Source organism: Choristoneura fumiferana, chromosome 7 (assembly GCF_025370935.1).
Source record: "Choristoneura fumiferana chromosome 7, NRCan_CFum_1, whole genome shotgun sequence".
Classification (NCBI taxonomy): Eukaryota; Metazoa; Arthropoda; class Insecta; order Lepidoptera; family Tortricidae; genus Choristoneura; species Choristoneura fumiferana.
Genome location: NC_133478.1, coordinates 17,730,141 through 17,746,013, shown reverse-complemented (window position 1 = coordinate 17,746,013; position 15,873 = coordinate 17,730,141). Strand labels below are relative to the sequence as shown.

The window sequence follows — 15,873 nt, the reverse complement described above, 5'->3', positions numbered from 1 at the left end:
TATAACGCTAAAATTACAAATGGATGACAGCTGAAAAAATAACACGAACTTTGATAAAAAAATATACTGATTCGAAAGTAAACCGAAGGAAAAGAATAATATCCTTTATCAGTATATGTAACTACTTGGTTACATAATATACACATAATACACAGATAAGGCTGTCAAAAATCAAAATTATGTGTACCTAACGGTACAATTTTGTAGAGATTAGATTTAATAAGCGATTATCAATACGAAACAGGCCCGCTCAAAAGTCGAGTGGAGCGAGTAATTAGAGTCGCACGCGATCATTGTACAAACGATAACACAAAATGTGTTGTGTTACTTTTGTATTTGAGAATTTCGGCGGCCTTGCCTATAAACCTTCTTACCTTTAGAATGAAACCGACACAATTCGAAATATTCACATTACTAAAATAAACTTTGTATAAAACAAAACATGATTGAGTTTTAAAATGAGAACATTTTGAATTGTGTCGGTTTCGTTCTAAAGGTGCGTCTAGCTATCTTTTATACGGAGTGACAGAGCCAGAGCACTGTCCTAAACATCCAAAAAACCAAATGCAAAGCTCCCAGAATATCAACACAAATTTAATCGAATAAAAATAAATATAAAAGACCTTCACTAAATTCGCCGAGACGAAATACTTAAGAGCCATGTGAAAGCAATTTTATATATTATCTTTGGACCGCCATAGCCAAATACAAATGGGCTGGCAATGAAAGAGATGGGGCACCGACGATGGATTAGTAATGTCAATTGATTACAAGCATTACGTCATAAGAAAATCAGGGCAAGTACGAATCGGATTCGTGCACCTAGGGTTCGGCACAAATTTGTAAGTATCTATAAATATCCAGTGTTAGCAAAGCCCCTGTCGTAAGAACTTGTACTTGTACAGCCTACTGAAGTACTAAGTTATGACAGTATCCCTTTAAAAAAATACCGATGCAACGCACCCGCAGTCCTCATGATGTAATAATGTTGTAGGTGTCCACGGGCGGCGGTGATCACTAACCATCAGGTGACCATTCAGCATGCTCGTTTGCCAGCTATTTTGTAAAAAAAATCGGCTAACATATAACCTGCGACAGATAGACTTTCTCGGTTTGTCGGTTATTTTTAATCTTGAATAGATATGATATGCAATATAATACAAAGTGAGCAAAAATTACAAGGTGAGCAAAAGGCGGCCTTATCGCTTAAGAGCGATCTCTTCCAAGCAACCTTTATATTTATTATTATTATAAAAAAATATTTTATGTTATATTATACATATGAGTTAATATATTCAGTATATAAATGAAGCTTATCTCTACATATCGTCACGACTTAAAAAAAACTCGTACCTCAAAATTTATATTTTTTCTGAGTGAACCTTATGAACATTATGTCAAGGTTCAATTTTGTTGACATATTGATTTTAGAAACGAGATTTTTTCAAAGTATATAGTGACGATATATTTCTTTCCTCAAATCGTGCAGATGATGAGTGATGTTGTAAATAAAACATGTTAAAATTGTGACTAAAGCGATCTAAATAATACATTATGTATATCGGCAACACATGATTGTTCTTACACTTTTTTTATTTTGATCTAATTAGATTTGTATTTTTATGTAATTTTGATCATTTGATTTGATTTCATTTATTTGACACTAGCTTTTGCCCGCGACTTCGCTCGCGCAGAACTAGTATGTAGCTGAAAACTTTTTGATCCCACAGGAACCATACATTATTTCGGGATAAAAAGAAGCCTATTATGTTAATCCAGGGCATATTTTACCTGTTACCTTTTTTAAGAGTAACAAACATCCATCCATACAAACTTTCGCGTTTATAATATTATAAACAGTAAGAAGTAAGTAGAAATACTTTAAGATAAGAAGTAAGATAGGTATTTAATTTAAATCGTTTCAGTTTTTTAACGTGAAGATGTAAAAGGCATGTATAGTTACGTATTTATAATATTAGTAAGAATACGAAAATGTTATAGCGTATTGTGGGGAAGGTATCTGTGACAGTTGGGTTTGTGTGACACCACCTACGTAGATTTATATGGAAGTGGAGAACGGTGGGTTTCATGCAGCATGAAAACACATGTATGTCATACAGACGTAGCTGTCTTGCTCGTATAGTTACGTAGTAGCAAGGCAAATGATTGCATTTCATTGATAAACCTCCGCAAATTACGCGTCACTTATTCGAAAGCGACTCAAAAGTGACTTCTAAACGAGAACGAATAGTTTCCTGTCTTAATTAATATGCGAATCTGCTTCGCTGATAATTGGATACGTCCTGGGTACGACTTCCGTTCAAAGTCAAAGTGAAAGCGAAAATATGAAAAAGAAATTAATTTTTAGTCCTTCTGTTGAGGGAGATTAAAATTTAACACAATACCGAAACAATATTAAGGTGGAACCACGAAAATATTCCAAGTGTCATACCGCGAACAAAGCAAAAGAGACTATCAAATTTAAAACGTATGTCATCAACATACACTATCCAGAATTTTACTTCATTCCGGTTGATTAAAGTCTGCCTTAGATCGTAAAAATGGGTGAGATGAGACGTTTTAGAATTTTAGGTACAGGGAGTTTTGGTAGCAGCAGACAGTAGACAAAAGGCGCAATAATGACGCTGGATGGCAAGCTTTATTCAGCCGATTATGCCGTGAATGGCAGCCTTACTAATTAATAAAGCTTAAGCTTATTGTACCTGTGGTTATGAAAATGTGGTGCTTGAGTATTATGTTCGAAGTTTCTATTCAATTTTGACAAAGCCTCATGATAAGCTGGTGAAAGGTACTGTCGCCGAATTTAGATTAAAAGCCACTATAAAACCTTGTAACAATTCGCTGTAAAATTAAAAATATTATTGCTAACAATAATATTACGTTTTGTTATTGTCGGTAAGGCGTAATCAATTTAATTTCATTTTTAAGTGTTTTTAGAGTTCCGTACCTCAAAAGGAAAAACGGAACCCTTATACTCGTAGGATCACTTTTTGTCCATCTGTCTGTCAAGGACATAGGATGGTTTTTATCCCGGAAAATTGCATATTTCCTCCGGGATAGCTATAAACAAATACTACGCGGATGAAGTCGCGGGAAAAGGCTAGGTTAACTTCAAATTGAAAGAAAATCTTGGCTAGAGCTAGAAGTAGGTACCTACAAGAAATGCGAAAAGCAAACAAAGACTTAGGGGCTGTTTCACCATCCATTGACGGTTAAATGTGATGCCGTCTCCGTCTATTTGAACAAAACAAATAGAGACAGAAACAGCCCCTTACTATTTAATGGTGGTTGTTAGATTTTATGGGTGACTTTCTCAACACTAAATTTTTATTTTTTGACGCATATAGGCACAGCACGCTACACAGCGCGTGGACGGCGACGCACCTGGCCGGTTTCACTGAATAAATGGATTATTGCAATTAAAATTTACTTATAGCGTTCATTGTACCTCCAGTTTCAATGAAAAACCATAACATACATAACATAAAATACGCCTTCTTTCGTGTTGCTATAACAAGTCAATCGTGATCTATGTGTGTGCGTAAACACTTGGATTAAAAAGCATAAATCTTTTGATGAAGCCGTTAAAAATGAGTCACGTTCTCTGGAAACATTTACAAATAAGTTATTTGTGAAGACGGACGGACATTCTTTGCCTCTCGAAACTTCAACATGTTTCTGCCTTCTACTTCCTATGGCTCTCCATTTCTGGAGGTCTGCCGTCAGCTCTGCGAACTGTTTTCAAAATAATAGTAAGCAAAATATTTTCGTCCATTCACGTATGTTGCGAAGCCAGAACTTCTTTTTTCTCCCAGCACGCCTCTTTCCCTCCAATTTGTCCATCATTATTAATCGCAGCAGTTGGTATTTTTCTGTGTCACCTGTTGATCAGTTTAAAGTCAGTGCCTAGCACAGTTAGGTAGTAAGTGAAGGTACTGGCTCGTGCTGAGGCTCGGAGTTTAAACAGATCAATAACCTACGGCCATGATGTTGAGAGTTTCGGGAATTCAGGGAATAGTCGCGAGCAACAGCTAATCCTACTTCCTACTATATAATAATTATAAATGTGAAAGTTTGTGAAGATGTTTGGAGGTGTGGATGTTTAGATGTTTGTTACTGAATCACGCAATAACGGCTGAACGGATTTACATGAAACTTGGCGTACAGATAAACAAAGATCTGCATTGAGACATGGAATACTTGATATTCCGGTAATGCGTTCCCGTGGGACAATATTTTAAGTTCAAACAAGAATAGAGGGCGCTGTCTAAGAACGGTGACCGTACATACGATGACGTCTTAACTTCGTTTGCAATCAATAGATGGGTTTGTGCAAACGAACGTTGTCCTTTCAAATTGTTACCGTATCCTTTTTCAGCCCAAACTCTAAGACTTTTATTTATTGCTATGGTATGTACCTAACAAGAATCGTGTAAATAAAATGTTGTTGTGTGTTGTCGTTTTATATTTAAAAAATTGCACGGGCAACAACAACAGTTTGCAACAACAACAGTTTAGTTAAGTTTTAGTTTTAGTTTAGTTTAGTTAAGACGGCATTAAGCTAATTATAATGCGGGCGAAGCCGCGGGTTAAGGCTAGTGTGTTTAATAAAAAAATATACAAAAGTATAAACAGACGGACGTTATTTCAAAAGTGCTGAAAAGCAAAAGCAAAAGTGGCCAGTATTTTTGCTGTCAAATAGCTAACCGCATTTTATAGGCTACACTTGAGTTGAGCGATACTATGTAGGTAGTAAAAACATTGCCCTTACTATATATACTCTTGGAATAATGTTTTCGATCACAGTTGCCCGATTATTTTTTAAGAAGAATTTTTGAAAGCTCATTACTTATTTTAGCAAGCAATTTGGTTCACATGACTAGCTGTACCCTGGTTTTGCTTCCTAAACCATAAGATTAAATTTTCTTTTATTATTATGAAAATGAAAAAGTTTATTCGACACACACATGATAAATACAAAATTTGCAAAAAGAGTGAAAATACAAAATATGAAATAATATAACAATCGTTTTCTCAGCATAAATTCTGACTCTTGAGATGGAGTGAGTCACCGCTGGTCATCTGGGGAGACCAATCACATTGGCAATAGAGAGCACTGCTGCCTATTCTCACATCACCCCTTGGTCGCCTTTTACTACACCCACGGGAAGAGATGGGTCCATTTCTTCAACAAAGAACATATTCTAAACTCCAATTCAATAGAATCTGACAATCCTGTAGACACTTCCAGCCTACTAATATAAACACCGGGCTGCCTAAGGCTTTGTGATGTGACTATTATTCTTTTTTCATTCCTTTTAGATGATAATTGCAACAACAGGGACATATATAATCAAGTGTGCCCACGATAGGGTGTCTTAAATATGTAGAAAATTGACAGATTCTATTGAATTGTACTTTACAACAAAGCAACATGGAAATTATCTTCAATTCGGGCAAGTCGGGCAATTCAAGTCGGGGCAGATATTTGTATGAAAAATACGAATGTTTGTTCTCGGGTCTTGGGTGTATAATTATATTTATCCGTTGCTTAGTACCCATAACACAAGCTTTGCTAAGCTTACTTTGGGAGTACTTAGGTCAATTGGTGTGAATTGTCCCGTGATATTTATTATTATTATTATAATTAAATCCACGCATTTGGCGATGCGAAAACTCAGCTATTTAATAATTTTATCACAATAGCACGGTGAACGATTTTGGCACAAATTGAAATACCTGTTCTTAATTTATTCTCATTTCAGTTCAGTTCATTGATTCAATTTGAAACGGATATCGCTCGGAAGGGAAAAGGCGATAACCAATGATATTAAAATTTTAATGTACCTATGGACCATTGCTAGCACGAAATGGGCTATTCATTAATCGTGTATCATTGTGATTGGTCAGAAATGGTCTATGAATTGCGATGGTGCTTTTAATTTAGACGATCGTGTTTTTTTGATTATCTTTTTGATGAAGCTTCAAAATGAATCTATGATGATTATTATATAAATCAAAGCTTGACAATGCGTATTATCGAATAGAAAATCAATTATTAAGCTATATTTTAATATTAATGTAGTTATAAAGGTTTACAATTGAACATTAGATATTACATAGATTTTTCAATAAATCAGTAAAAAATTAAATTTTCTACCGATTCTATTTTTTCAACGCTGAACATTGGCTTTATCTATATTTTCAGAATATATTCGTAGGTATTTAAGTACCTAGTTACAACGTTTGCTGGAATTGACGTAAAATTTTCTGAAAAACCAAATTCTGTGCTTATATCGTTTTAATCTTAAGCGTCAAAAAACTATAGAAAAGCCACAAATTGTGTGCATAATCAATATTATATTCCGAAATATGGTTCGTCGATTCGAACAAAACAAATCTATTGCTAAATTTTCACGTACTCGTATATATTTATTTTAAATCTATTCTATCACATGTTTTGTTGCATTTTGTTGCATATCCTATTCAATTGAAATCGTAAAGAACTCATGTAGATACTTTAGTATTTTTTTTATAATTCTCAACATTTGAACTTTATTAGGGAAATTTATTGATGAAATTTACTTTGTTCAAAACAACGAAATTACGACTTTTCCTTCCGTTTTGCTAACAAACGTGGGATGGTACGGCCGCTTGTAGGCGTCCATTGTGTTTACCGGACAAGGCACCGTTGCGGTGTTTCATGTCTTGGTCGCCGGACACGTACCCGGTGCATGTACACACATGGAGAGTCAGTAAAAATTTAAAAAGTTTTTCAGTTTCGGGTCCCCACGGACCAATGAGTTTCAACAGCAAAAGCCGCAAATATGAAGTTTTTTGCCAGATCCCATGAAATTTGGCAAGGTTGTTTTTTTTTAATGCAACGTGAATGTAGACCACGATGTATTTTTTGGGAATCCCAACGGAAAGTTTTTGTTTTTTACTCCTTCACACTAAAACGGCTGGACATATTTTGTATATAATTTGATATGTACATAGCTGGACGTCTGGAATAACACATAAGGTACTTTTTATCTCGAAATCCCCATGGGATTGGGATAAAAACCTTGAATGTCATTTTGGGGAATTCTTATGAGAATTTCAATTCAATAGGTACAACTTGCTGTGTTCGTTACATAAAACTAAAACTCATTTTTGAAAGATTTGTTCATTTAAAATATAATTTTTAATACAGAGCTGTATCCATATTAATATTATAAATGCGAAAGTATGTGTGTTTGTGTGTCCGACTTTCACGTAGAAAGGGATTGACGTGACTTTTGGCATAGAGATAGTTTATGGGCCAGAGAGTGCAAAGGCTTCTGTTTATCCCCGAAAGATGCACAGTTCCCGAGGGAACGGCGCGCGTTATCAGAATTCCACGCTGGCGAAGCCGCGGGCAAAAGCTAGTAAATATATAAGAGAAAAAAAGATGGCTGCTGCCGAATTAGTTGAAAACTAAACCCATGACGTTTTTCGTTTTGCCCAGAGGTCCTACTCCGAAATTCGAAAATCGAAGTTCGTATCGTACCGTCCCTCTCACTCTCGTATAAAATAGTATAACTGTCAGAGGGACGGAACGACACGAACTTCGATTTTCGAATTTCGGAGTATATCCGCTGAATTTCTTGCCTATATTAGGTACCATAATATTTTTGCGTCATAAAGTTCCTAGTTCACGATAAAGTTTTTTCGTGATTAAAATCTATTCGTGATAAAGATTTTCGTGATAAAGTCTATTCGTGATATAGTTTTCGTGATAAAGATTTTTCGTGATAGTTTTTTCGTGATAAAGTCATTCGTGAAAAAGTTTTTCGTGATTGAGTACTGACACGATGGAATGAATTGAATGTTCGGTTCGAACATGCCTAATGGTATACGCGTGCGTAGCTGCATGTTAACACTAGTATAGAATATTTGCCGCAGATTGCGGACTTTTGCAATGCGCGTGGCCGGATCTAGCCGGTTTTTAAATCTGTCAGAATCAGAAATATGCTTGATAATGAATCCGTGGCTGTGGCTCAGCCGTCAAGTCATTAAGGTGGAGTGTCACCGCCACGCCCGTGCTGCCACACCATTAGGTACACATGACAAGGGTTTGCTCCGGTATGCTAATATGGGAAATTGGAAGGTTTTCCTTGGTAACAAATGTTTTTAGGCGTTGTTTACATTTGCTATTTGGTATTTTAAGCTTGGTATAGTGTATGTTACGATGTTATGGCTGGTAATTTTAGAGAGGGTTTCTTATTTACAAAGGTACTATATTACAGTGTGTGGTGGTGCTAATCTGCACGAGGTCCCCATAGACTATCTTATTCTGCGAAGAGGCCTGCAGGGCTACTACGAAACTCGAAACTCGAAGTTTGTGTCGTGCGGTCCCTCTGGCACTTATACTATTTAATACGAGAGCAAGAGGGACGGTATGATACGAACTTCGAGTTCCGAGTTTCGTAGTAGCCCTGCTGTGCACAGCAGAGGGACGTACAAGTGATACGGTGGAAGACTTACACGCACTTGCGAAGCAATTTAATTGCAGGTGGTAGGACCCTGTGCAAGGTCCGCCCGGATTGCTACCACCATCTTGCTCACTAATCCTGCCGTGAAGCAGCAGTGCTGGCATCTTAGGCCTCTAACGCATCTGCTTTCCCCCTGGTGTTGCAGGTGTCTATGGGCGGTGCTGATCTCTTACCATCAGGAGACCCACTTGCTCGTTCGCCATCCAGTCGAATAAAAAAAAAATTTTTGGCTTCGAGATATGTCGATGATTTAAATCAATCAAATCAAATCAGGTCACATCCACCCACTGCTGGATTTTAAATTCATTGTTAATTAAGAAAGTTGAAATAAGTCATTCATCATCATCATCATCATCCCAGCCTATTTACGTCCCACTGCTGGGCACAGGCCTCTTCTCAGAATGAGAGGGCTTGGGCAGTAGTTCCCACGCGGGCACAGTGCGGATTGGGAACTTCACACATACCGTTGAATTACTTCACAGGTGTGTGCAGGTTTCCTCACGATGTTTTCCTTTACCGTAAAGCTCGTGGTAAATTTCAAATGTAATTTCGCACATGAATTTCGAAAAACTCAGAGGTGTGGGCCGGGTTTGAACCTACGAACCTCTGCTTGAGAGGCGATAGGTCAAACCACTAGGCCACCACGGCTTACAAATAAGTCATTATTATTATTATTATTATATGAAATGACGACATCTTCTGACCTCTTTTGACATCTGCATATGTATATATCTGTGTGTGCATATGTTCATTATGTAACGTTATTGATAATAAATGATTCTGATTCTGATTTTATAGTAGGTAGGTATACAGTGTCTTACCGGCAATCAGGCTTTTTAAAGAGAGCTTAAAGTAACGTATTTCTGTAACTTAAGCATGATAATAATTTAATTAATAAACTAAAATTCAGACTTTGTTAACTTTCTAACAAGATTATAATTGCCAGCAATGTACAGCAAAGTAAATTGACAAGTAAGTGTAAATGACAGTCGCCAGATACAATACAATACAATACAAATACTCTTCATTGTACAACAGAAATAGTAAAGCGATACAGAAAACAGATACATAGAGAAAAAAAATATAAGGTAAGCAATAGGCGGCCTTATCGCTTAAGAGCGATCTCTTCCAGGCAACCACCTACTAGGCAGATACCTACTTTGATTAAGATTATTACTTATCAATGTACTTGCGTGGGAACAACGGCTCAAGCCCGCTTATTGTGAGAGGAGGCCTGCAGTGGGGACGTAAATAGACCGAAATGATGATGATGACTACCTATATCCTCCTAAGTCCTCGCGTACTTTATAAAGGACTAATAACACTAAGAATAACGGCCGAATGTACTTTATAAAGTACAAATTGTTCATTGAATAAAGAATTCTAAGAATTTTGAAATAATGTCCAAAATAACAAAGCCGGTCACGGCCGGACCAACTTCTAGGTCATAAACGCTAAGTTTGTTAAAAAATGGCAGGACTCAAGAGGCTATTTAGTAAACTGGGCCTTACGAGGTTAAAACTACAAAATGACTCTGACTTGGACCGAAAAAACGCCGCATGAATAAATCATTGTCTTCCAAAATCAGGCTGCCAGTGCAGCCAAATGATTGCCAATGGTATGGCATTGACAGTAATTAAAATGCACGTCGCAGCCATCAAAGGGGAGGCAGTGATTGCGAATTCACTACCATGGAAATGTCTGAGTATTATTTTGCAGTAACGTTTACCCGCGGCGTCTTTAATGTATTCATCATCATCATCACCATCATCATCATCATAGCAGCCTGTATATGTCCGACTGCAGGGCACTGGGTTCTCAGAATGAGAGGGCTTAGGCCGTAGTTCCCACCCGGACCCAGTGCGGATTGGAAACTACACACAAACCATTAAATTGCTTTGCAGGTTTGTGTAGGTTTACTCACGATGTTCTCTTCACCGTAAAGCTCGCGACAAATCTCTAATGTAATTTAATTTGAAACCCACGATCCTCTGCTTGAGAGGCGATAGGTCAAACAACTAGGCCACAGCTTTTCTGTTATGTATTGACAAGCCAATATAATAGCTCTTTTCATAAAACTCTGTACGGAATGTAGCCCGTTATATTTGCTCCTCAGCGTATACAAATAAATTTCTAATGTCCTCAGGTGTGTCTGTCCTTCTTCTTATAAGTAGGCACTCTAAATATACAACAAATCAAATTGCGGTCACTTGTGCTAGCCGCAGTAGTGCCCTAGAGGGATGTTAGCTTTCATTCCTAGGCATCCAGCCGGCTGTTGCAACACGCCGCATAATTGACTGCACTTCACCCTCGAGCTATTCGTTAAGATAGCAGACGTGCAGCGTCCACTATGCAAATGCCATCGCTGCATGTGCCATCGTTCTCATTGGGGTGTGTCAAAGAATATTTTCATTCAATTTCAATAAGTAGTAAATATTTTTGTTCAACGTTCCGTTTTTAGGGTTCCGTAGCCAAAATGGCCATAACGGAACCCTTATAGTTTCGCCATGTCTGTCTGTCTGTCCGTCCGCGGCTTTGCTCAGGGACTATCAATAGGGGCTAGAAAACTGTAATTTTGCACGTATATATATGTGAACTATGCCGATAAAATGGTACAATAAAAAAATCAAAAATATTTTTTTTAGAGTACCTCCCATAGACTTAAAGTGGGGGTAATTTTTTTTTCTCATCCAATCTTGTAGTGTGGGGTATCGTTGGATAGGTCTTCATCTCATCATCTTCATCATTCTTCTCTTCATTAGGGGGTTGCTAAAACGATTTTTCGATTCAGTGATTTGTTTGCAAAATATTCAATTTTAAAGTGCAAATTTTCATTAAAATCGAGTGTCCCCCTCTAAAATCTAAACCGGTGGGTGGAAAAATTTGAAAAAATTCAGGATGGTAGTAAGTATATCAAACTTACAAGGAAAACTATAACGATTAAGTTTCCAAGAGAATTATTAGTAGTTTAAAGTAAATAGCAGCCTAGGGTATAAAATATACCCAAACTTGGAATATTCCGTACAAAATACAAAATCCTTAGAAAAATATTACTTAATTTTTCGTAATGGCTACGGAACCCTATTTCGGGCGTGTCCAACACGCTCTTGGCCGGTTTTTTTTAAACGTTGACCTGACACACGTTGTAACAAAATATAAAGTTAACGTAACATCTTGCATTCATAATGATGTATTGCCAAGCCAAAACATAGACGTATTTATTTTATTAGCTTGGTATGTAACGGAATCTTTGAACCTGATTTTCACCTCCTTTAAAACGTTGGATTTATTTCAAACTTTGCACACTTATCAAGAACCGATGGCAATACAATATTTTGGTAAGAACTTTAAAAAAAATGCCGAATTAGTGTCATTAATTAATTTATTTCTACAATTTTTTCCATGAAAAGGTTCGGACAGAAATATGAAAAAGAATACACCTAAGTCATTTTCTCAAAATCTGTTTCGTAAATTCCAGATTATTCGAAGAAAACAAAGAGCTCCTGGCCCTCTTCACAAAATTCAGCGAACTGCACACAGCGGAGCACCAGCTCAGTTCCACGGAGCTGGCGGAACACGCCAGTAAAGTCATGCACACCCTGGACGAGGGTGTGAAGGCTCTGAGAGACGTGGATGGCTTCATGACCTACGTCCGCCATGTGGGTGCCACGCATCATCAGGTCGATGGGTTCCAGGCCAGCAACTTTTGGGTGAGAATGTAATATTTAGCCACGGTAAGCGCTCCAGCAGACCTACTACGAAACTCGAAGTTCGTGTCGTGCGGTCCCTCTGACACTTATACTATTTAATACGAAACTGAGACGGACGGTACGATACAAACTTCGAGTTTTGAGTTTCGTAGTAGCCCTGCAGACCCGTGGCCCAGTGGTGGATCCGACATCTCACATTCACTGTCTCTGTTTTGTTAATCTGCAAAAAAATAATTTGTTGGTAAATTTAGTAAATATTTTTTTTAGCTATTCATTATTATCATTATATCAGCCCAATAAAGTCTGATAGACATAGGCCTCCCCTAATGGGTTCCACGAGGTTCCACGTTTGGTGCTGCTCTGCCCCTATTCAACTAGTTCCTGGGATCAACTGCAGTGTGAAAAGCGATCAAGTTATTCGATTGGGTTGATCGCGATAATATAGAAAACTTATTTATTTTGAAGAAAATCTTGGATTTCGTTGGTTAAACTTTAAAGGTACTAATTAAAAGAAAAATCGCAGTAGTAGTTATACTTGTTTTACTCTTATAAATACCTACTTATTAAAAGGTTTATTCGTATCCACGAAACGGGCTTGCGGTGGGTTTTGGGTAGCAGGAAAAAGCACAGTCAGTGTAGGCAATTACCACACAAAAACCACGCCCGATGGCTCCTAATTAACTCTACCCTTTTTTGTTCAGCATTCTGTTCCGAGCTCTATTCTTAGGTAAGTAATTCGTAGCTTTTACTAACAGATTTTGCCTTCAAGTATTTAACTTGCAAGGTTTGTTCGGATCAAATCTTGCAAGATAATCTTCTAGTGATCAGTCATGACATATGGTGCCGATACGTGGACACTCACGGTTGGGCTGGTCCACAAATTTTCTTAGCGAGCTACGGAAAGGGCTATATGCTCGGAATTTCTCTGAAGGACCGAATTCGGAACTAGGAGATCCACAGAACTAAAGTCATCGACATAGCACACCGGATAAGCAAACTGAAGTGGCAGTGTGCCGGCCATATCAGCCGAAGAACCGATAACCGCTGGGGCAAACGAGTTCTTGAGTGGAGACCGCGAATCGGCAAGCGTGGCGTGGGACGCCCTCAGACTAGGTGGAGCGATGATCTTCGCAGGTTAGCTGGCAAGAACTGGATGAGACTGGCCGAAGATCGTGCTCAGTGGCGTGCAACTGGAGAGGCCTACGTCCAGCGGTGGACTAAGATAGGCCGTTGATGATGAGATCAGCACGAGAAATGAAATGGCATTTAATTTTCTTGTAGGATTCTAGAGCAGTTCACAGAACCCAGAGTCCAGGGTCTTAAGTAGGCTTTGATAGCGGCTTCAACCTCTCGAAAATATTACTTGATTTTTTCGTAACGGCTACGGTACGGAACCCTATCTTGGGCGTATCCGACACTCTCTTGCCCGGTTTTATCTTTAGCTCGGCGGTAAAGTTGTAGTCAAGTTTTTATTAATCTGTGATAAAATCTGTGTATAAATTACAAACAAACTTTGTGCAAACAACGATCGCTGTTTGTGATCGCAAACAAAAAGTTCACGAAGTCTCCTCAAATGCGGGTACACTGTGGTTACACAAATTCGCTCTTCTCGATTTCGGTTGAGTTTCATTAATTGTAATTTAAAGACATTAATTTTATATTTGTGTTTCCAAAGCTAAACGTTTGTAAAACAAGAACAATCTGAACAACTGTGTCACTTGCTTCAAAAGTAAAAAAATAACTCATTATATGATCTCTTCGTTGTTTCTATACTATGAATACGGCAGCTAAGAATTGTTTCTAAGTCGAAAGGCGCTGAGTGACCGGAGTGAACAAATGTACGAATGAGTGAGCGAAGGAGATAACTCAATCACTTTGATGTTTCTGCTCTGATACCAGAACCTTTCAAGGCTAATGCACTTCTCCATTTCTCTTTGTGAACTTTGTGCACTTTTGTGAAAAACGAAGGGAAAGACATTGAATTATATTTGCGGTAATAGTACCTTTGCCTGTTTAGAAGGGAGATAATAAAACGAGGGTACTACTTTCGTTGCAGCTCGCGGCTGTTACATTTTTGAAGTTAAATGCCTGGATATGGCAACAATTTCACGTGAACAAACTCACATCCCTTTTCGTCTGTTTTCTACTTTTTTCTGTTGTATGAACTCTATCTTTCTGTCTTCCAAATAGAAGTACGGCAGTATAACCTGAAACACTGACATCTAGTGCTCAGCGTTGCGTGAGCGTTTTCTCTGTTCATTGCGCGGTCGAGATGCTAACCACACGGTGGTTACCTAGCAGCTCACGTAATGAATATAAAAAACAATAATTTTTTTATATCATGGGACACTTGACACCAATTGACCTAGTCCCAAACTAAGCAAAGCTTGTACTATCGATACTAGGCAACGGATAAACATACTTATATAGATAAATACACACTTAAATACATATTAAACATCCAAAACCCGAGAATAAACATTCGTATTATTCATACAAATATCTGCCCGGCCGGGAATCGAACCCGGGACCTCAAACTTCGTAGTCAGGTTCTCTAACCACTTAGCCATCCGGTCGTCGGTCGATGCCGCTTGCACGTAGTAATGGTAAAAGGTCATGAAAGGAACAGCTATTGGCTGTTTTTCTAATTTAAAATTTATCTGTTCGCAGAAAATCGAGCAGCCGTTCCTGGAGGCAGCAAAGACGACTCTGGGCGAACGCTACACACCAAACATTGAGAACATATACAAACTGACCATCAGATTCATATTAGAGAACCTAGTCAAAGGCTATGAAGACGCTGCTCCCAGTAAAGGGCAAACAGAAATAGATTTAAACAAATAATTTGTTAGGAACATTAATATAATGGTTCGTTGATCATGTCTTTCCACGGTTGGCTTGTCGTTCATTATACGAGTACCTAAATAGGACATGTAGTGTAGAATATGGACACATCTTCTAAATTGCTACATTCATAATAGAAAGGCAATCTTCGGGTGACGATAACCTCATGATGACTTTTTTCGGGAAATAATGTGGTGGTTTTCCCTTCAGGCCGCAAAGGGCTCCTTTATGTCTCTTTTCTTAAACTACCAGCGCTTCCGGAAAGACCATCATTGTCACAAAGAATGCGCCGCAAGGTTTTTTTTTTCGAAATAAAATATTTTAGATTTATTTTAGCCAGCAAATAAAAGTAAATTAGAAAGATATAGATAAAAATAAAAATTACAGGGACGAAGAGGGTCCCCTGGTTCAGTACCTTACTCTAAACATCTTATAGGTGATAATAAGGGGATATTCAACAAAAATTATTATGAATGTTGCTAGTAAAGTAAAAGTGCTTTCTTCATTCATAAGCTTGCTAATTGCTTTTAAGTTATTTCTCCTTAGGTATAAGTGATTTCGAATGTGATCTTTGTAAAAGTGTCTAAAGTAACGTAAGCCACGAGGTTGGTATCGACGTGTCGTTGAGAAATTTCGTTAAAGTCTTGTATATTGTGTGTAAAAAGAAATAAAATGTAACCTAAAAAAACAGTATTTATTATTGAGCATAATATTATTACCCGACTGCGAAGAAGGAGGGTTATTTCTTGAATATGTGTACAAAGGTGAACGTAATAAGCCTG

The 15,873-nt window shown here is 37.8% G+C and overlaps 1 protein-coding gene across 1 annotated transcript; it reads left to right on the top strand.

The window, feature by feature from the left end:
- Window positions 1-10,887: 10,887 nt before the first annotated feature.
- Window positions 10,888-15,625, top strand: LOC141429864 (neuroglobin-like). Its single transcript, XM_074090424.1, has 3 exons — window positions 10,888-10,928; window positions 12,016-12,247; window positions 14,918-15,625. The coding sequence occupies exons 1-3, from the start codon at window positions 10,888-10,890 to the stop codon at window positions 15,089-15,091; spliced, it is 447 nt and encodes a 148-aa protein (XP_073946525.1). The 3' UTR covers window positions 15,092-15,625.
- The last annotated feature ends 248 nt before the right edge of the window (window positions 15,626-15,873 follow it).

Excerpts from the sequence above, each read along its gene's own strand:
- LOC141429864 (XM_074090424.1), top strand. The coding sequence starts at position 10,888 with ATGCAAATGCCATCGCTGCATGTGCCATCGTTCTCATTGGG. Across the intron at positions 10,929-12,015 it reads GTGCCATCGTTCTCATTGGG|ATTATTCGAAGAAAACAAAG; the intron begins GTGTGTCAAAGA and ends CGTAAATTCCAG. Across the intron at positions 12,248-14,917 it reads TCCAGGCCAGCAACTTTTGG|AAAATCGAGCAGCCGTTCCT; the intron begins GTGAGAATGTAA and ends ATCTGTTCGCAG.